The sequence below is a fragment of the Taurulus bubalis genome (assembly GCF_910589615.1).
Source record: "Taurulus bubalis genome assembly, chromosome: 13".
Taxonomy (NCBI): Eukaryota; Metazoa; Chordata; class Actinopteri; order Perciformes; family Cottidae; genus Taurulus; species Taurulus bubalis.
The window spans coordinates 11984613-12006808 of record NC_136601.1 but is presented as its reverse complement, the minus strand read 5'-3'; the positions used below and the strand labels follow the sequence as shown (position 1 = coordinate 12006808).

At 41.0% G+C, this 22196-nt stretch overlaps 2 protein-coding genes across 2 annotated transcripts; one reads left to right on the top strand and one right to left on the bottom strand.

The window, feature by feature from the left end:
- The first annotated feature begins 882 nt into the window (after window positions 1-882).
- Window positions 883-2359, top strand: map1lc3cl (microtubule-associated protein 1 light chain 3 gamma, like). Its single transcript, XM_079228688.1, has 4 exons — window positions 883-955; window positions 1042-1097; window positions 1189-1295; window positions 1539-2359. The coding sequence occupies exons 1-4, from the start codon at window positions 898-900 to the stop codon at window positions 1726-1728; spliced, it is 411 nt and encodes a 136-aa protein (XP_079084814.1). The 5' UTR covers window positions 883-897; the 3' UTR covers window positions 1729-2359.
- A 2763-nt stretch (window positions 2360-5122) lies between these two features.
- Window positions 5123-20386, bottom strand: ehd1a (EH-domain containing 1a). Its single transcript, XM_079229073.1, has 6 exons — window positions 19928-20386; window positions 13145-13242; window positions 8798-9039; window positions 8075-8245; window positions 6679-6843; window positions 5123-5895 (listed from the first exon to the last, which is right to left on the bottom strand). Exons 1-6 carry the CDS (start codon window positions 20314-20316, stop codon window positions 5362-5364), a joined length of 1599 nt encoding a protein of 532 aa, XP_079085199.1. The 5' UTR covers window positions 20317-20386; the 3' UTR covers window positions 5123-5361.
- Between the last annotated feature and the right edge of the window lie 1810 nt (window positions 20387-22196).

Genomic DNA, 22196 nt, shown 5'->3' with positions numbered 1-22196 from the left:
AATTAATTATTATTTTATGATTATATTTTGTGTTATTAATCTAAACCTGCAAAATAACTAATATTACCAAAATATTGTCGTTGAGTGAAACATGCAATATTTCCCTCCGAAATATAATGGAGCAGAAGATAAAGTGCAAGACAGTGGAACTACTTAATTAAAGTCGTATAGTATAGTATAGTAAGTGTACTATGTTAGTACTTCCCACCACCACTGACCAGACTTCAAATTCTGCTTGGGAAGAAACAAAAAAAAGTAAATGCGGAAAAGGGTCAGTAAATGAATAATAGTAGACAGAAAAAAAAGAAACGGAAGATATTTACATCTTATTACAGTTTGGAGATTCTGCACCAGCATTGAAACCTCTACATCAACACTCCAGTCAGTGTTACGATTGATTATGATCATTCAGAGCGTAACCGTGATGGCTATCAGACAGTGAGGTCAAAGGTCAGAGAAATCTCATGATAAAAGTGGTACCAGGTTCCTCTGGGGTCCCCGTGTGAATCATTAAGTCATGTGGTGTTTATGCTCCTCGCATGTTGTGCTGCCCTCATTACGCTCCTGTCTTCATGTTTGTACCACTCTGTGTGAATGTGTCCTTGACAGCAGCACCCAATATCACCAGTAGATGTGAGAATGCCCAGTGAGATAACCAGTACATGTGAATCTGCCGCCACACACGCTGCCCACCAGGACGAGGAGTGTGTCTCTGATTGCGTGAAACACACTTCGACTCCTCCCTGCTCCATCTTCTATAAAACACCAGAGGTTTGAGCAGCATAGTGGGGTTTGCTGACTTCCACCCGAGGGGACTTCACTGTCAGCCCGGGCAAGACTACCGCAACTCCTCCATCATCGCTGGTCTACGCAAACCGCCCTAAGCAACAAACAAGCATGGCTCCTTTTGAGAAATCCATGGAGATGATGCCTTTCAAGCAGAGGAAATGCCTTGGTAAGTCACATTTGTTTCTTGCTTTTTACCATTGAACTCCCCCTGTATGATGCTGCATAAAAACACTCCACTTTATTTCTTTTTAGAAACAAGAAAAGATGAAGTGTGCACCATTCGGACTAAATTCCCCAACAAACTGCCTGTAAGTCACAACGCCTTTAATCATGAGTTTCACACTTTAAATGTGCATGTGATGGGACCACCAGCTGACCCCAGATGTGTTTTGTGTTCAGGTAATAGTTGAACGTTACATCCGTGAAAAGACTCTCCCCCTGCTGGACAAAACTAAGTTCCTGGTTCCCTTCGAGCTGACCTTGGGTCAGTTCCTCTGTCTGCTCAGGTAAATGATTCGTGACACTATGTGTTCGTGGAACCAACAGACTTTCTCAAGACACCTACTCCCTTCTCAACCAACTTGTTTTTTGAGTTTTCTAACCCTCCCTTCTCTCCACGTTTCTCCCCCAAGCTGTCAGATTTGCCGCTGTTCTCTGCATGCCTCCCTCCTACTCTCTCCTCCTTTGTCCTAAAAATAAGTTGTTTTCCATCCTTCGTCCACCTCCAACTGCCTCTTTATTTCTTTCAGGAATAAGATTTCATTGGAGTCCACCCAGGCTCTGTTCCTCCTGGTGGCAGAGAAGAGCATGTCCTGCATGTCTTCCAGCATGGGGGAGGTGTATTCCCACCACAGCGACACTGATGGCTTCCTCTACATCACCTACGCCTCGCAGGAGGTGTTCGGAGCATCTCAGCCAGCAGCCAGGTCGGCCTGCTGAGCCTGAAGCAGATCAAATGACAACAAACAACCAAACTGGAGGGGGAAAAAGAGCCAAGCAGCCACAAACTGCATTTCAGCCTACCTCACGAAACCTTCTGGACTTTTAAACACAGCATATCTCTATTTATTTATGCTCCTCAGCTCGCTAAAGCCAGACTTAAGTGGATAAGACTCACCCTGATGATTTGTTGTAGACAGATTGATTGTTTGATTGGCAAGTCAATACAGATGCAACAGTTGCTTTAAGAAATTGGGATGTTTTTTTTTGTCTGCTTTATGTCTTCACTGATCAAGAATGTCAATATTTGCTCTATAAATACATCAGAAACATTGAGCTTCAACGCAAACAAACCTGTTGTAACATTTCTGTTATGCCAGTTCAGTGTAAAACCAGCTCCACCCTCTCCGCTCTACACAAACAGGGACGATGTCTTGCTGGTAATCAGACTCCTTTTCAGCACTTATCTCCCCTTCTTCCTCTCCTTTTGTTGATTGCCTCTTCATCTTTGTCTTCCCTTAAAAATGTGAAACTGTCCTGCGGACTCTTGAGGTGCACTCATTGAAAACACGAATGTCAAATGAATGCTGCTCTGTATCCAACTGTCAGCATTGCAAACAAATAAATCCTTGTCCTTGTAATTGACTGACTTTGTGTAATATTAATCTTTACTTTATAAAAGATATTGTGTTAAAAGTGTATGTGACGCTTTCGTCCCTTCAAAATATCAACTTTTCAAGTAACAACAGTGTTTTTATAGTTTGCAATCCAAATGTTTGTAGGTCATTGCACAGAGCTTGAAAGGGTTACACATGTTGCCAAACCACAGAGATACAGCTTAATCCCTCATGTTAAATTAAAGCATCAAAAATAGACATTGTTTCATAAGGCTCCACTCACAGCTGTGTACTCAGATTGTACTGTACACACACATGCAGGTGCCTCATTCCTCACCTGCCTCTGAGAAGCAGCACTCCCTCCACATGACTGTGTTATATAAGCCCGACCCAGTCAACTATCTGCAGGGGTCAGTGTGTCAGAGGGCCGAGGGGATTATTTTTGGAGGTAGAAGTCACAAATGTCACTAAAAAAAACACTGAGGGGCGGGGGAGGGGGGGACAGGAATACAAATGAAAAACAAAGAAACTTAGGAAAAAGATAAACATGTAGAAGAAAAGGAGGGGAAAAGAGGGGAAAAGAGATGGAGGGGAAGATAGCCACGTCCGAACAGAGGACGGCAGGAAAAAGGAAACACTGTATAGCAGAGATATACAGTGGGGGAGTGGGTCAGCTATCCAAACACACAGGGACGTACAGTCACTTCACACCACTGTGGGCATTCAAGCAGCTCTCTGTCAATATATTATCATACCAGAACAAGAGCAGCCTGAACTGTGAATTATCTAACGCTGTCAGTACTCGTGCTCATCAAGACAGACTGCAGTGGCTTTAGATTGTACAAAGTGACCGTTATAATTATATAGCACGTTGAACTAAGCTGTAAATATAGATCATGTCGTCTCAAATCAGATTTGACACCTTTATAATTTTACACACAAAATTATAATTTTGCCTGAACTTCAATGCATTAGTTTACTTTTTGTTTTTGTCTCATTAAAGATGACATTTCAACAACTTGTAAGTTAACGTAAGCCACAGTAATGCTAGTGGAAAGTATATAACATGAGACGACAATTTAGTAACAGACACTCGTCTAAAGAGTAAATAAGATGCTTCAGTCAGAGCCTCTTCTCTCTGAAAGTCTGTTTCTAAAACATTATATTTGGTTGGAATATATATATAATATAAATACATACATTTCATCCTTCAGATCACACCTCTATCATGATCCTGAACTACACTCGTCATAGAAGTCTGTTTTACATGTTTTATAACCTGTAGCTATTTATTGTGTTAGAATTGGCCCTAATATGAGCCAATCAAAACACAATACCTGTAATAACTTATCAAGACACAAGAGAGCGCCTCTGGACTTTATCGAAAAGGAACAACAGCCGGAGAACATTATGTATTTCTGATTATGACTGATAATCCAGTGAGTCAGTGTGCAGATTTTCCTCCACAGAGGGCTGAGTGTGGCGATGAGGGAGAGACGCATGACTGAGTGCAATGTGAAAATGAAACATTCAAAAACTTGGAAAACAACCAGGGGATTTTTCGATGTCGAGGCTAAAAGATGGACAACTTATTGTACATCTTTCCATCAGATGTCGAAATATGTAAACAGAAAGATAGTGTGGGAGTGTATTTAAATATTTTTGACCATGCATTAATGGTCATAACTTGGATGCTGCTCCATAGAGTAACAAGGTTCCTTCAAATCTATCATTGAGGTGGATCTGATTTACATTTCAGTTTCTTACACCTACATCTCATTTGAATTATGCAAACATGCCTCAGAGCAGAATCATACCGTCTAAACTTATACAATTATACAGGTTAACAAGGGGAACGTAAAGGGACATTAAAAGCAGCCAGCTTCATCTTTATTCAGACTCTCAATATGATTTTAATAAAAGCTACCGCTTCCTGTCTTCCTGTTTATGATTTCTGCTTGAGCCTGGACTGAATTTCTGGCTCTGTAAAATGTGTCCATGTGTCCTGAAATTTCTCCAGAGAAAGTCACAAGTGTCTGCTTCTGCTGCTGGTTTCAATATGTCCTCAAAAATATGCAGAGGCAACTTGTATCATGGGCAAATGGCCATATAAGTCCTGTGGAGGTGCTTTAAATGACTCTGTCCTACAGAGGGCAGTATACCATATTCAAACTGTCGAAATGAGAGCATTTCAAAATGAAACTCAGTGTCTTAATGACCTCTGGGTGACACAGTCCTGAACATGACCCTGATTGACACGTTAAAGCCAAACAACCAGCATTTTCCCAATTTGAATTAGTGTCTCTTTCAGTGAGACTTTCAGTCAAACATCTGATGAACTCTAATCAATGTTGTATATCAGAGAAAGATTCAATAAAAGTCCACATTACCACAAGTCAGATGGTACAGTAATCCTTTTTATTTATCTGGCAAAATAATAAAAAGGGAAGCATTTGGAAAGAGTCAAAGTTAACGGTCAGGAAATACAAAAATATAGATAAAACAATTATAACAGCTGTTTTGATTTATTTCCTCTTTCACTCTCCAAATGGAAAAAAAAACTATATTTCTTTGGATCAACATATAATATGGACTGAATGCTTCGAAGACATCTTTTACACAGGATGCACAAATCCATGTTCAGCCCCATGATGCAAACTCCATCTACCCATCAGTTCAGTTCATGATCTTATGATGAACTGATGGGCACATGAATAGATCATGTATCCACCCCTCCCTCATTGATTTCTAAACAGATACCTAAATATTATCCCCTAATGCACAAAGATGGACCTGCCCTCCCTCGCACCTCCCCCCTGATCCCCTCCAGTCTCTCTCTGGTGAAAAAGATCACAGCGATACCTCCTCGAGGTGTGTCAGGAAGCCTGGAGACTCGCAGCTTGATGGAAGACGATGCTGTTCATGCTTGTGGTTGGACTTTTGTCTGGAGAGTCCTGAACATGATGCAAAGCGTTGACGTGGCTGGTCTCCAGGCTGCCCTCTCCAGTCTCCTCCTCTAGTCTTCCATGGCTAACGCGCGTTTGGACGGGGGCACCAGGTGCCCAGGGAGCGAGGGCGGCAGCTCGTGGCCCTCCAGCTTCACTTTGATCAGGTGGTTGGCCAGGGCGAACTCCTCGTCATCGAGGAGGCCATCTTTATCCACGTCTGCTAGCTTCCAGATCTTTCCCAGGACTGTGTTGGGCAGCTTGGACTTCAGCATCTCCTTCTTGGCTGCAGCACCGGACACTTTGCCATTGATGGGAGAGAGGGTGTAGAAGATCTCATCATATGTAGGCTTGTCGCGACCCACCACCCACTCCAGCTCGTCGATGCCTTCGCTGGCACCCTCTCCATAGCCGTGGCCAAAGGGTCCATTCATGGTTCCCTCAAAAGCTCCACCCTTGACGGACTGGCTGGGCATGGCGGCCTCTTCCTGGCGCACCATGGCCATAAGACGGGCGATGTCGTTGGCCAGCATGTCCTCCACAGCCTCCAGCAGCTTGGGCCTTAGTGGTGCGAACTTAGTGAAGTCCTGGCCATTCAGTTGATCCTGAAGGGATATAGGGTTGAGAGAAAACAGGAATTGGTGATAGAAATAGATCAGTCTTCAATAGCTACCAATGGGTGTAGCGTACAAGAAGCAGGATTTCCTGACAAACCAGGAAAAATAAATCTCATCCCGTCCTGGCCCATCCTGGAGGGCAAGGGCAGGAAAGAAGGGTAAAGATGTGAAGAGAGTAAAGGTTGGAAGGTCATTCTACTCTGAACCGTTTGTTTCTAAACACTCTATGTAACACCTCAGAAGTAGACTCAACGTTGTTTTTTCATCAAATATGTAACACTGACCAACGTATCCTCATACAACGGTTCGTATGAAACCCAACGGAAATGCACTTCTTATTTTGTGTGTGTTTTCCTACAAAAGCCAGCAACAAGTGTCTATTTCCGCTCGTTACACACATACAGTCTTTTCAAAATAAACTTCCACCATTACAGGAAACTCGGTTAGATTTAGGCAACCAAACTACTTGATTATGTTTAAGAATAGACCGTGAAGTGCTGTTACTAAAATGCTGTTACTAATTACGATAGTCACATGACTAAATCATCAACGTTGACTTCTTGTTTCGCATTGAGAATGAACAGATGTCTCCTGGCTGAAAGATTCATGATTTTTATAGATAACATATGAAACAATTTTGTGGGATATGCATCTATTAGTTAGTTAGTTTTTCGTTGTTTTTCCAATAAATGCTGGATGAGACCAGCCTGCACTGAATGGCATATCAGTCTACTGCGAAGGTGGCTGGATTTATCTTTTTGTTAATCATACCTGCATCTTGGCCAAGTTAGGGAAATCTCCAGGTGAGATCTGGTGCTCCTTCTCAATCTTATGGTAGATCTCTCCCAGGTTGGCTATCAGCTCCTTCTTCTTGGAGTCCTTCCCAAACACAGCCGGCATGTCTTTTTTCAGAGAGCTGATAATATAGGCCTGTACCTAGACACCATGAAGGAAACAGAACAGACATACTTTCAGGGATTATTGAAACAAATGAATGACCCAAGTTATTGAACTGGGTTTTAGGGTTCAAGGGTATATACCGTATATGAATTTGACCCAGAATTAACATCTAAATTAGAGGCGTCTCACTTCACTCAGAATAGTGTTGGGTGTTGGATTTTACTTGGATGTTTAAGCTTCACTGTGGAGAATGGGGCATGTGTCTGATACTAGACGTCTGGTTTCACATTAATCTGCTGTAGGACGACACATATTCACCACAACTAGTCTGGAAGCCAATCATAGTCCTGTAATGCAAATGTGATGAAAAATATACACACAGTGAAGGACTGATTGAAGAATGAAATATATTGTGTCCAGTAGTTAAAAAAGGGTTTATAGATGCTGGATGTTTCAATGGGGCAAAAGGAGAAGATTTTAAGGGTAAGTATTTCTCAAAATATTTAGTTAATCAAACTTTTTGTGGGAAAAAGTATTTATTGTGTTTCTTAGGGGGGTTCTAAAGTTGCGAATTTGTAAAATATGCATATAGACTGTTAGCAGAAGTAACAAAGAATCCCTCTTCCTTTGTGGTTTATCAAAATACTCATAATATTGTACTCACTTCTTCCTTCGGTTAGTTAAGAAACTAAACATGAACAAAGTTGCATAAATGTGTGTAATTCCTGTTTTGTGGGGCTGGAGGACAGAGGGCAGTGATGTGAGAATGATTTAGAACGAGATGCAACTTCCTAATCAGGTGTTTTTCAGCCACTCTAGCAGCATTGAAACGTGAGACGTAATATCTGTCTGTCAGTCCACCACATTGATTCTGACCTGAACTATTGGATGAATTCAAATGAAATTAGCCTTTAGCTAAAAGCATGGCTGTGGCTAACGGAGCCACTAGCATGTCTGTAAACCATTCATGCATCCCTATACCCATACTATCATACTATTTAATATGGCATAAAAGTATACAAAGCTCTTGAAACAGTATTTTTTTTTTTTTTTTTACATCAGGATATCCTGCTGTATCCGTTCACATTTTGCATACTTTTTCTGGGCTATTCTGACCCACAATCCTTTGCGCAGCAGAAGATACGTCACAGCCACTGAGCCGGCGAGAGAGCACAGACAGACGACAGCCTGATGACGGCTCTCTGACAGAAATTAAAAAGAAAAAGTGTTCGATTTGGCACGCAGACCTGGTCTTGTTATAACTGACCTTGGCAAGGCGGGCTCGTTTGATGAGGTCATTGAGTTTGCGTAGAGCTGCGTTACGTGGCAACGACTGGATGTCCAAGAACAGGTCCTGCTCCTCTGCTTCAAACAACTTCCTGTTGTCTGGGATCAACAGGGGCTGGGCCCAGAACGACCCAATGTACACACGCACCACCTGGAATTAAGTTAACCTCCATTAATCTCCGCTGTTCATTAGGTTACACTTAACTGACACACCCACACAAGTGGAAATAAGCCACTAAACTAAACACTCGAAACACACATACTGTGAAGTTGACAGTGAATTTTAAAACCTATGTGTTCTCTACTTCACATCTTGTAGAGAGGCTTCACAATACAACACACTTTCAAAGTCAATGAATAATTCTCATAACAATCCAAAGGTTTCTCTTGGATTGGTTTATGAATATGGCTCAGGATCAAACATTAACTAAACAGTCAGGTAACAATCATAAGACAAGCTGGGTCACATGATATCAGGCAACAAGTTGTTTCTTTCTTTTCTTTTTTTGCAATGACAAACTGAGAATATCAACTGGAATCATTTAAAAATCTGTCACTTTAAATGACTCTGTCCAGAAGAGCAAAGACACCAGCAAACATTTCCCCTCAAAACATGAACATTTCAGTCCCAGAACAAATGAATCCATTTAAAAATAAGTCTGTGAATTACAAAAGCTAAAATGGACAAATAAATGCTTTTTACCTCAGGCGTGTTGATGATTTTCCCCAAAGACCACATCAGAGCTCCATAGACCCTCATCAGCTGCTGGGTGCTTATCTGGTCCGCCTTGTTCAGCACCACGCGCATTTTGTCCTCATGGTTCTTCAGAGCTCGGATGACCTCGGAGAACTCATCCGAGATGTCCAGCTTGTGAGCGTCGAACAGGAGGATGATGCGGTCAACGCGCTCTGCAAACCACTCCAGCACTGCGGCGAAGTCGTAGCCTAAGGAGAGAGACCAGCGGATTAAAGACGGGATCTCTACAGACACCGTTGTGCCCCACTATTGACCTGTCACTGGCTTTGTGCAGTCGATCCACTGGATTTCTTTCCCCACTCAAAAAAGATTGACAGAAGGTCAGAATAACATTACATTGTGTATGTATTAAAACAACCATCTGATATTAGTTTTCAAAAGGGGAATATTGCATTACTGTAACACATGTGAGTGAGGAGAGATTATTTTAAATACTAGCAGATTTTTGAAGCTAATAATACTTAAATATTAAATTAAAAAATGTTTTATTGTGACATTCAAAAATTGAAAACAAAACCGACCATTCTGGTTTGGAAAAATAAAGTTAGAGTTGAACCTGACAAAGAGCTCCATGGCTCCAATCTGTCAATAAATTGTCTGTTGGAACAAATATGTAAGTGCCTTCAATAGGCAGGGCATTTTTCCCCAGGTTACCTATGAACTAGTTTTACTGAGACAGGAGAGGCATATGAAGGTGAAGACAGTTTGAAGTCCATTTATGAAATCTACAGCATGTATTAGGAATTAAATAAACTCTTATCAGGGACAGGTTTCAGCAGTGTGCTTTATAAGAAACAAGCTTGACAGTAATGAAAGCAAAAAACATGAAGCAAGAGAGCAAACATTTGAGACAGACAGGAAGTTCAAGTGTTAAGATAAAATGCTATGCAGTGTCAGTGATGAGTAACACCCAAAAGTGCAGAGCCTGAGCTGCAGTAGAGAAACTCAATGTATTATTCACTTCCTCTTGTTATTCGAGAAACGAGAGGACAAATTACATAAAACAGACTTTCCTTTGCCTCAAGGGGCAGAAGAGAGAAGTATGGTTCTGATTAGCGTCTGTGTGTCATCTGATCAGAGAAGAATGCAGTTGCTCTAAAAGCTCATCTCGGCTGTCGCACAATCAGCGGTGGATCTGCTGCACATGCATTCCAACATAGCTGGCTTTTGTCTGTCTGAGCACATGTATACAAAAGAGACTAAATGAGACTGTGATATGAATAGATAAAAACAGGAGAGAGAGAGACCCTGTTCATAATCTATAATGAGAGACTGTGGGCGAGTAAAAGTGAAAGTAAAAGTCAGACGTTAATGAAATAAGAGATGGACATTGAGGAGGGTCGCAGGAAAACACCTTCAACAACAAGTATGGACCTGTTTGTGCCTATGACGACATGTGAAAGCAGAGAGGGATAAAAGGGGAATATTTAAAGTCCAAGATCCCCGAGGGAGCCCGCCGAGGACATTTGTTCATTCTCTCTCAAGTCTGTTTTTAACACATGGGTCAGGGAATCAGAGAGACAGCTGCTCAAGCTTAGACTTACGTATAGCACATAGCATGAACAACTGTTGTTCCTTTACCATGCGTACAGACGTACAGGGACACACCCGTGCGCACTCATGGCAAATCTTGACAGACTCATAATCATGTGCCAATCATTGACAGAGAAGGCTGTAGTCTGGTTCAATTTCATAAATAGTTTGGAATTTAGAGAAAGATAACGTATTCGCTGTCGTGCCGAGAGTTGGATGAGAAGATCAATATCATTGAAGCTACAGCCAGGGGCTAGTTAGCTTAGCTCTGCATTAAGATTGGAGATTGGGGGAAACAGCTAGCCATGCTCTTTCCAGAGGCAAGAAAATTCTACCAAAATCTAAAAATAATCTAAATTTCCCAGAACACAAATGGTGACATTACTTTTCTTTCTTTTTTTTTTTAGGAAGTCTGAAAGATATTCAGTTTACAATAATGTAAAACAATGATTAGCAACAAATCTGACTGACTGACACCATCAAAGTTTTGTCACATTTGCTTGAAAAAAATACTTATTAATACTGATTAATCAATTATCAAAATATCTCGTCGTTTCTACACTTTCTATACATAATTAGCAAACAAGATATAAAATGTTAATTTGTGAGCTTTATTTTTACTTAATTGTGCTACCTTTGCGCCCGCTTCCTGCCTCAATGCTGAGCAAAGCCAACTGTCTTTTTCAGTATCTTCATATCTAGTGTACAGACATGAGAGTGGTATTTATATTGTGATCCAAATCTGGGTATGTAAAAATACTCCTTAAAACAAAAAAGGTACAGAGTTATGTTATGGCCACAAGCTCTAAAAGTTTAAAATTAGCTTCTGACAAGTCTATTTTTTATGTCCGCTAAACTGGCTGAATGCCGTTAAAACAAGTCAGTATCTGTGTCAAGTCATCAGCAACGATTATGGGAAAGACGCCAACCAGTTCTGCAAAATCACAGTTTCGTTATAGTTTTTCCTCTGTGGTTCACTACAGAACAAGGTCTGAGCGACATTTAAATGCTGACCTCATCAAAAATGAATAAATAATAAAAAGCAAATATTAAGCTGGCTGTACCGACACACACACCCGTCACACCTCAGCTGCACAATTCCATCAGTCCTGTTTATATATTACACAGTGAGTACAGTATGTCTGTGTAGTACAGTATTGCATCCGTGTTTATATAAAAACAATTAAGAGGATAACGTATATGTATGTGTGTGTGTGTGTGTGTGTGTGTGTGTGTGTGTGTGTGTGTGTGTGTGTGTGTGTGTGTGTGTGTGTGTGTGTGTGTGTGTGTGTGTGTGCTCTTCCTCTTTTTGAAAGGAGTCACCTCGACATAATTCAGTCTTTTGCTAGTATGTTTGCAGTTGCTTGCTTGGCCTAAAATGCTTTGGCAAGAATCCATACTCTGTCTCTCATCTGCTTCTCATTAGGGCTGCAATTAACTATTTTCATTATCTGTCAACTATTTTCATTATTAATTGATTAATCGGTTTGTCTATGAATTGGAAGAAAATAGGGAAAAATGTCCCAAAAAATGACCTAAAGAGCAAAGTAATGTATAACTTGTGCTTTGGATCAAAAACTAAGCTATATTAAATTAATTGTTTTATAAAAGGAGAATAAAAGCAGCAAATCTTCATGTGGAGAAGCTATTACCAAATAATGTTTGGTCCTTCATTGTTGAATCAATTATGTAAATAGCTTCAGATAATTTTTTTGTTGATTTACTGTTTATCTTGATATCGTTTCTCCTTTCCTTCTTGCTGTGTCTTGTGGGAAATACAACTCAATAATGAAAAGCAGATTTACGGACTGTGTATCAGCTCTCTGAGGCGGTGGTGGTGGTGGTGGTGGTGGTGGTGGTAAGAGGGAGGGGGGCAGTCTTGGGAAACTCTCTGCTATGTTTGCCATTTGACTCCACATCCTTTCCCTCAATTACACAAAAACTCTTGTATGTGTGCTTCCTCTTAAAGAGGCTCAAATCAGGTAGAAAAAGCAGAAGCTGTGTTCAGCTGTACTGTATCTTCCGAGTTCTCAGTTCCGTAGGATCATCAAAAGTAAAAAAGAAAACTGTTTATGTAGCAATTCTGAAAACACCGAGTAGGTCACAGAAATGCTGGAGTGTGTGGAGAAATAGATAAAAGTATGTATTGATTTATTTCCACAGCGCATAGGGAAATGACTCGGATGTCAAGTGATAAATGATGCAACACAGGACAATTAGAGAGGAAATGTTTTTGATTATTGACGCTCATTATATCTTTTTATGTGAACCTGGATACAGGCCGATCCGAAAACAGAAAGAAAAACAAAAATGAGGGAAGGCTGTGGAAGAGGATGGTGCTGTAGAAAGCTACAGGTACAGGAGGCAAGAAATGAACTTCAAAGTGCTCTCTGCCAACTCCTTGCTACAGCCAGGCTGTTCTACATTAACTGTTTGGTGACGATTTGACCAGAGGGTGTTGAGAGTTAAATACAGGTTTGACAGGACTAAAAGCTAAACTGTTTACAGTTGACTGTAGAGCGTATGCCAAACAGAAATACCAGAGAGAGACTTAAAGAAACGAAGAGTATGTAGGTCGACAAAGCACGTTTCCTTTTCATATTTGAACATGTGACTTCCTGTGGGTTCATTTTGCATGTAAGCATTATAGTATTTCAGAGGTTTTGATCAGAGAGGGTGTGGCTTTGCTAAACCATGGTAGTACTAGTGACTAAGTGAGTAAGAGAGTGAGTAAAGTGTGAGGGTGTTCATCAGGCAGACCTCTGCTTATCCTCTGTTTCTCCCCAGACAGAATTCCAGGAGTATCGATGATACTGATGCTCTCCAGGACGGGGTTAGGCATCTGGGCACACATGAACCTGCCGAGAACATACAGTAATGAGAGAGGGGAAAGTGCAGTGCACAAAGGGAAGAAAATGAAAGTAAGAGAGACAGAAATAGAAAGAGAGGATAGAGAGTATGAAGCATAGGGGGGGGGGGGAGTGGGAGAAATGAAAAAAAAAACAGTTGGGTGAGAGTGTTTATACATAAACTTGGCATTAAACAGACATTATTCTGGAGTTTTCAGTCACAACCTTCTGGCTCTCTGGCACCAAAGTTAGTGGAATGCCATTGTTGTAAAGTCACACAGCTAGAACACAAAGTAGCAGTGCGAGGGAAGGAACGGTTTGGGTTCAGGGAGCTGCCATCGGTCCATTTTAAGAAGTCCTTCAAGGTGTCCACATATAGGCCTGTGTAATAGGTAAACTGGACTTTCTCCACACAGCAAATTAGATGCCTGGTGTTTAATTTAACCTTGACACTAGGGCTGCAACGAACAGTCATTATAATAATTAAATAATAATCTCCCTACATATTTCTAGATTTATAATGAAGCATTTGGTCTGTGAAATGTCAGAAAATAATGAAAGATGTCCATCATAATTTCCGCAAGTCCAGGAGGATGTCTTCAAATTGCTTGCTTTGTCAAGAGTAAAACAACCTATGACATTCAGTTTGTAACATAAGACAATGTAAAGCAGCAAATCCTTACATTTCAAAAACTGGAACCACTGAAATTTTGGCAATTATTTTGAAAAAAAGACAGAAGATTTAGAGTATTATCAAAAAAGTTGTCTATTAATTTGCTGTTGGTCGACTCATTTATAAATTGATTAATAGTTTCAGCTCTAGTTGACTCTTCTGTAGAAAACATGTGACTAGATGATTCAAATTTTCCAAACAGTGTGTGTGTGTGGGGGGCTAACTTGTAGGAGGTAACCATTGATGTAGGAATGTTAGGGAAACACTGGTACAATACATTATAGGTTATGAATAGTCATTTCCAACACAACATAATTCACTACACAATAGTTTCCTGTAAGCTGTGACACTGGGGTTTAAACTATAAAGGGGAGTGTTGCTCTCCAACAATAATCAAGCCAAGGCGAGCACGCACGCACGCACACACACTATAAAATATGAGATGAGTGGTTTTGCTTAAACCCATGGTGTCCCACTCAGGACAAAGAAAGTGATTGTTAAGACACCAAACAGCTCTGAATACTACTTCTCGCTCTGCTGCCCTTTCACTCAATCTGAACTGATACTCACAACATGAGCTCAGAGGCACCGGGTCATAAGACCGGGAGAACCATGCTTTTACATTCCTGCTGCAACCACACTGAGGGCAGACACACACACACCACAAACCCTAACAGCGATCCCACACCACACATAGGGAGGAAAAAGGAAAATCCAAGGACAATGAACAAGTCAAAGAAATATGAGAGATGGGCTTCTCGCATAGAGATCCTATGCTAGCTATTACATTACAATAACAGTGGCTGCCAAAGATAACAAACATGCAGGTTTTTCCATTGCCTCCCATAGCTGATGGCGTAAGATATCCAGTTGGAATTTTGGCTCAGGTTTTCCATTTAACTATCTATCCCGACATTTTCCAGACAGAGCTACAAGGAAAAAATGCACTATGAATTCAAACTGGAATTCTCAGAAACAAAAAAGGACCCTACCAGGCACGGGGGCCCAGAGAGCCTTCAACTAGTGGAGATCCTTCGCTGTTCAATTATGTCTCACGAATGTGAGAAACCCATCTTCTCTGTGAGGCTGCGGCCCTGGCATGAAGGGTTAACACTCCACATCAGACCTCTCATGTGATTGGGGGTCTGGCTCCAGCTTCTGAAAGAGGGTCTTCCTCTCTTGCCTCACCTCCTGACCAATGACCTTCCCTCACATCGCCAACTCAACTTCCCGTAGAGAAGAGGAAACAGGGCGGCTGCCGCTAGCACTTGGGATGTGGACAGGGAGTTTACAATTGTTTCATTTTTCCTTCCTCGAAAAACTTGTGGGTCTTGTGTATGTGTGAATAAATTATTTATAGATCAAATATATCTATATCTATATCTACATGTGTGGTCTCATGTGTATTTGTTTGTTATGTGCCCTAGCTGAGTGAAATGCAGAGTCAGTGTCCTGGAATAAAAGGCCATGTGCAGGACAGGACGGACTGGGACAGTGTCGGCCAGTACGGAACTTAAACCTTGCTGACTCGGTTTTACTGACTAATGGCTTACAGAGAGAACAAACACACTGAGGCCCTCTGACTGCGGTGGTATGTTGACTAGAAAGAACATAAAGCTTAGCAGAATAGATATGCAGGTTTATCTGAAATTAATTTTACAGAAACATTTAAGATTTAGTAAAAATCTGTGCACACCAACGGGGAACACTGAATAAAACCAGGCTGCTCAAAATAGAAATAATGGAAAAGCAGTAAAAAAAATTGGCACGCAAGTATAGAGCAATCCAGCCACTAGCTTTTGGGTTTGCCAAATCCAAGAATACAATGTAGGTGTGTAGATCACATGACTGATTTCTGTTTACTCTCTTCATAAATAACTGATTATATTGAGGGGTGAGTCCTATATAAGGCTGGTAGTTAAAGGCTAATCTGCAGGTTGAATGACTATGGTTAAAGAGCTACACTGGGAACCATCCCGCTGAGCAAGGCCTTGAGTGCTCCTCTGACATGGCGTTTTCTCCTCCACTTTAAAATCGGTCAATTAACACAACCTGATCCAAGATATCTGTATCTATCTACTTCTATGAATAACACACATTCAGTCAACAAACAGCTGAAGGCCAATCCAAATACTTTTGGCCTCCTCAAAAGGAAAGTGGAAAACTGGCAGAGTCTGACCCCAAAGCAGCCAAGTTCCAAATGTTTGACTGGATCTGGTTCTTGATAGACATTTTTTGAACTGTCGGTCTGCTCTGTGCTAGGTGCCATTACAACTGATTAATTATGCATTAGGCCTACACTTAAACAGAGCTGTTCAAACAGGTCACGCACCTGCTGTTGTCATACAAACATTATGTTATGTATGATCATGGGAGCTTTCCCCAAATCCAAGGAAGGCCACTCAAGCCTGAATTCAAAGAGAGCCACAATTCCCATGATATCGCAGGCATGCGTCCAACAGTTGGACAAATGATGCTACAATGGTCAAGAGCCTATGTTTATACACAATCTTATCTTGTTTCCTCTCAAGTCTGTAATAGACTCCAATGGGGTGAATCTTGGCCCATGAGGTCTAACACCCCCCACTCTTTTGAAATGTTATCTGAAATGCAATACTTCACTTTTCTGAGTTTGGCTGATGCCGTTTAGCAGAAATTTGCACTGATGCATGATAACGCAAACACGCCACACAATTGAGGGAAGAGATCTGCAACCTCTGTCATCAATATATTAACCCCTTGACGTCCTATGGCCCGCTATCGGGCCAGGAAACGTACACTGTACAGTTTAAATGTACAGTGTACGGTACATGCACACTTTAGCCGATCTTTATTTATAGTTCGATAAGAGTGTGGTAGTGCGTTAGAAAGCTACGGTTCTCTGAATTCTAATTATGTCAACCATTCCAAGATCGGACCACCACAGCAACTACAGTTAACGTTAGTGTCAAACAACAACAAACAAACAAACAATATACACATCTAGGCAACTCACCGATGACGCCTCATGGTGACCCATAGCTCGATCACATTACAACAAAAACTGTCTTGTTACGTCGTAAAAACGTCCAGACAAACCAATCCAGTAAAATATTTTGTCCAAAACACTTGATTATATGCATAAATATCCACAAACTGGTGCTGCATCATTTGAAATCAGCCAGCAGATATGACAAAATATTTCCGTATCTTCCCTGTAAAAGCCGTTATCATGCCTGCACTGAAGAAAACTTGATACCGGACTGTCCGTTGAACTCTAACCTTTCGATTGACACCAAACGTAAGCCAATAGGAGCAACATGTCCTCTTCACAGCCTACATTAGCCAACGCGAGTCAGCGTTGGACCGCGCCCACTGAGCCCGATTTGAGCCAATGAAAAGACGAAAACGGTATGCAGATTACGAGCGCGTCAACAACTGCGTCACGGTAAACAGTGGACGTAGTTTCATTAATTTCATTCAGCGTCAATACAAAAACTGATAATGGCGAATCTGTCGGGGAAATCACGTTATTATTCTACAAAAGAGGCAATGGAAATGTTTCTGGAAGGAGACAACAGGCTCGTTCGTTAGAGCTGCTTCTCGCCTGGAATCCAGACGAGAGCTGCGTCATCAGCAGGAGGCGTTCACAAAAAACTGAGACCAAGTCTGACAGTTTTCAGCTGACTGAAAAAGTAAACACAGGAAGTCACAGATAAAATGACTTCCTGTTAGTTCCGATCCTTAGTGTACTTGTAGTTTACAGATCACGTTTTTGATTTATGTGTTTATAAATATATATTTATGTAGAAATGTGTGTCCATCCTTCTTTTTATGTCTGCCTGTGAAATTCTGCGCAGAACTGGCTCATCTCGAACGAGCCTATTATTTTCGCCAGGTATTTTATTATTGTTGTATTATTATTATTATTATTATTATTATTATTATTATAGCATATATATTATTATAGTATTTTGACATACATTTAAATTTGAATTATGAATACATATTGTGTAGATTGCCTTTCGACATGCATTTACCCAGTGAGGCTGCTGACCTGTTGGGGGAAAGGAAGGTGTTTGTGTAAAGACACTTTAGGTGTTACTGCTAGTCTGGGTGTGGAGTGGTGTGTATTGTCTTTTATTTTTCTCTAGTTTTGTAAATGACTAACTGTTATTTCTTTATTTTCACATAATAGGCCATCATCTCCAAATTCTCCAAATGGCCTTTATTGGAAAACGTCTAGACATAACCTTAGTAAAACATGTGTAAAATATTCATTTTCTGTGATATTATAATAATGTTTTCACTTAGACTAGAAAAGGCTTCAGGCTATTGTCCCATTCAGTTTTCCAGTCCATAAGTCCCATTTATAGTCATCTACAGGCATCTATTTGCAAAGAAATGTTCAGGCGGAAATAGAAAACCTTATACGTTAGTGTGTTCAAACTCATATAACTCAGTGTCAGCAGCACTTAAAGTGATTCTGACTATTGGGGGGAAATACTTCAGATTGTTACCTTTCAAAAGAGACCAAGACCATGCATTTACTCCAAAGAGTTCAAGTACAGCTTCCAATTTACTTTGGGTATACCTGGATAGGCGTTTTTCATCAAATTTTACAGGAACGCTAAGAGGTTAATGTGTATCTGAATGAGTGAATATTGTCTTGCAGTGTACATGTGGTCAGAAGACTAGAAAGTTAATTTACCAGCTCAATAGATCTAGGACATGGGCCTAACTTGGTAAGTGTCAACTTGAGAGTGTGTTAGTCATTTGTCCATCTGTTTGTCTGGCTTTTCCTGTGCAGGGTGACACCACCACACTAGTCACTGAGAAGAGAGGGGATATACCCACATCCTCTACAGGAAGTGACACCATCAGCAATTGGATGTCAGCCATCTGATGTCATCACACAAATCCCCCCCACAATAGATTGGATTAAGATGTTTTCACCAAACATCGTAACACTGGCTCGGACTCATACACGGTTTGTGCAGTCTCACCTTACACTTTGCGTTCTCTCTATACTATGTTTGTTCCACTTTTATTTTGTTGTTTTGTATCATTTCCAAGAAAGCCCCATCTGTGCAATACTTCATGCGAGTCATCTGAGTTTTTCCATGAGAACAATTTTACATCAGACTTTGACGTCAGGCTGAATACTAGGCCTAAGTGATTCATAAAACTTTGGGAACCTCCGGATCATCAGGCACGTGGATCAAACTCCATTGAGCTGAATGTCTGAGTGAAACACCTGCTGACTCAATGAAACAATAGTGCCAGAAGATAGACAGTCACACAAAAAACCTTTAAACCTTTGTGATAAGATTTCATTTATACACCGGTAGGGAATTAGGGCGTTGACTTGTCAGCTTCTATCGATGAAGTAACACTTATATGACCATGGGGTTCGAAACGTATAGCACCTACATCTGAGGGCAGGACAAGGTCATCTCATTGCCTAGCAACACTTACAACTATTTCTCTGTTAAAGGGGCCCGGCTTAGACATTGGGAGAAAACGATCCGTCACCAGTGGCTCTGCCAGGTGCTTCCAGTAAGAAGTGCCTGGAAAAAGGCAAGGTGCAATGTCAACTGGCAGGATTTGATCCAAAGTGAAAGGACTTCCTTGTCAATGTTGGAAAGCACCTTCCTGCCATTTGCTTTGCCATACACAGAGTGGCACTTCCACATAGGTATTGACACTAAACACCCGGATTTGGGATAACAATGAAAGAGGTGAATCTCTCACACCGTCTGCTGGGAACGTTGTGAAACAGAACACCATGCATTTACCTGTGTGGAGGTACATGTATGGACACGTAAGGAGGACATTTAAACCACGGGTGACGAGCTGTTTTGACCTGGCTCTTAACACACAGCTGTATTTTATACTTCATAACATTGACATGACATTCATTTCAATCACATTGATAAATAACTGCAGGGCTCTAACTGCTCAGTGTCTATAATCCTGGTGTATTACATATTTCACATCGTTTAGTGTAAGCTCCTCAATGTGGTCCGGCTTTAACGTTACCTGTTCAGAAACGCGTTGCCAAAGGCGTTGAGTTTGCGGAAGGGCTTCTTGGGGTCGACCACCAGCGCATTACCCGGTATCACCCCGTCCTGCTCGCCGTGCATCACCGCGATGAACGAGTCCGTTGTCGGCTCAGGGCCAATCCGCATACCGGGGAAGTCCTGCTCCATGAGGTGCCGGATGAAGGTGGTCTTCCCGGTGGAGTACTGACCCACCAGCAGCACCATGGGCTTGTTGTCGAAGTCGGCATCCTCGAGCGCAGGAGAGTGGAAGTCGTGGAACCGATACGTGTCCTCCAGAGGGAACAGCTTGGTCCGGTACAGCCGCCGCAGCCCCTCCGACACGTTCTGAAACAGCTCCGGGTCCTTCTTCAAGTTCTTTCTGAACATGATGACTGATTTCTGCCCTTCGTTGACACAGCCGTGTCCGTCTCCCGTTGGATAATTATCTGGTTAGGTGGTGGGGGAGCTCTCTCTCTCACAGCTCAAAAGAGTAGCTGCCTGCTGGAATGAAGCGACGGCTGGGCGAGGTCTTGGAAGTTTTTTGTCCCCACCCTCCTCTTTGCTAGCTAGCCAGTCATTCAGGGAGGACCCTATTTCAGCTGACGTTGGCTCACGTAAGACAGGCAAACTACACTCTACCACAAATGTGTAGCTGTATGAAGCCAAGTGTCGTCTAATACAACAGAACTGTGACCGTACAACCTTGATAACTCCGCTTTGCAGTTGGCTAACTGGCTTAGCAACCGGCTGTCAGTCAGTGAACCCCTGAGAAGAAGGCTGGTACGCAGAGACCGGAAGTACACGTATTTCACAATAAAAGCGTAAACGATGACCGTTAGTCCAGTGTCCACCAATGTAGGTTTGTGTGCACAACCTACCACAAGTTATCAGTTGTGTCTTTATTCGCAATATTTCTCACATCCACAGGGTCACGATGATACCGTTTTTTTTTCTTTTTTTTTTTATTGTTTGGGAGTTATTGCCTTCAGCTGCGGAAAGGTTTATAGTCTTTTGTTTTGTGGGTATCAACACAATCAGTCACATGAATTAGTAGGAAAAGTTATTATCTATCAATTCATAAGTTTGTCCCAAACATGCTCTCACAAATACTTGTTCCACTCTGAAATTGAAAAGATAATTTTGTAATTATATAAATAATATTGAATTATTATTAATAATGATGTTTATTATCATTGTTGTTGTCATTATTATTAAAATAAGAATATCTATTCGAATAGCACAATCCATGCATACAATGATGCTCAAACACATTCTTAACATTAAATATGTTGCCATTGTTTCAGTATGACAGCGTTAATATATAATATATCAACATGTGTTAAGTTTGTATCTGATATACTATGTCTTGACCTATAGACTTTGGACACTCAAATGAAACCATTAATTCATCCATATCAGTGAAACTTCCAGTAGCTTTTTTTTACTTTGAACAAGTAATGTTGGTTTCATATTTGTGTCCAGTTTGGGCCATCATTTCAAATAGTTATATCTAATTGCACTCAGATGTAGTCACAATGACATATACATGTATTTTTTTTCTGTTTCTCAGGCTGTGTAATGTGTTTTTTCAAATATTTTCAGTTTTATGTTCCTTTTTTAATTTAGTGTCCCAAAACAATTTTTTGTCAGACTTTGATCTTATCCTTTGTGTTGCAGGCATGAATGGACCTTTTATAACAGCAGTAATTCATTAAAATCTCAACCAAAAATCTTCTCATCATACACACACACTACTCACTGTGTAATGTATAAACAGAACTGTGTGTGTGTGTGTGTGTGTGTGTGTGTGTGTGTGTGTGTGTGTGTGTGTGTGTGTGTGCGTGTGCGTTGCGTGCGTGCGTGTGTCGGTACAGCCAGCTTAATATTCAGTGACAATGAAGTTGTGATTGCATAATGCTTTTGATTATTTATTCAATTTTGATGAGGTCAGCATGTAAGTGTCGCTATGAGCTTGTTCCCTAGTGAACCACAAAGTAAAAACTATAACGAAACTGTGATTTTGCAGAACTGGTTGGCATCTTTCCCATAATCGCTGCTGACAACTTGACATGGATACTGACTTGTTTAACGGTAATCGACCAATTTAGTTAAAGAAACAGGAAGACAGTTATACAGGATTTAAAGGATCAGTTTAATTGTATTGCAAAAAAGCAACCTGCACAGAAATAAGCATACACATTACACATATTGTAAAAACAGCAAAAAGAAGGCATTACTGTACACAAACAATTGTTTTTTGAAATTCT

Excerpts from the sequence above, each read along its gene's own strand:
- ehd1a (XM_079229073.1), bottom strand. The coding sequence starts at position 20,316 with ATGTTCAGAAAGAACTTGAAGAAGGACCCGGAGCTGTTTCAGAACGTG. Across the intron at positions 13,243-19,927 it reads GGCAACGCGTTTCTGAACAG|GTTCATGTGTGCCCAGATGC; the intron begins GTAACGTTAAAG and ends TGTTCTCGGCAG. Across the intron at positions 6,844-8,074 it reads AACGAGCCCGCCTTGCCAAG|GTACAGGCCTATATTATCAG; the intron begins GTCAGTTATAAC and ends CATGGTGTCTAG.
- map1lc3cl (XM_079228688.1), top strand. The coding sequence starts at position 898 with ATGGCTCCTTTTGAGAAATCCATGGAGATGATGCCTTTCAAGCAGAGG. Across the intron at positions 956-1,041 it reads CAAGCAGAGGAAATGCCTTG|AAACAAGAAAAGATGAAGTG; the intron begins GTAAGTCACATT and ends ATTTCTTTTTAG. Across the intron at positions 1,098-1,188 it reads AATTCCCCAACAAACTGCCT|GTAATAGTTGAACGTTACAT; the intron begins GTAAGTCACAAC and ends TTTTGTGTTCAG.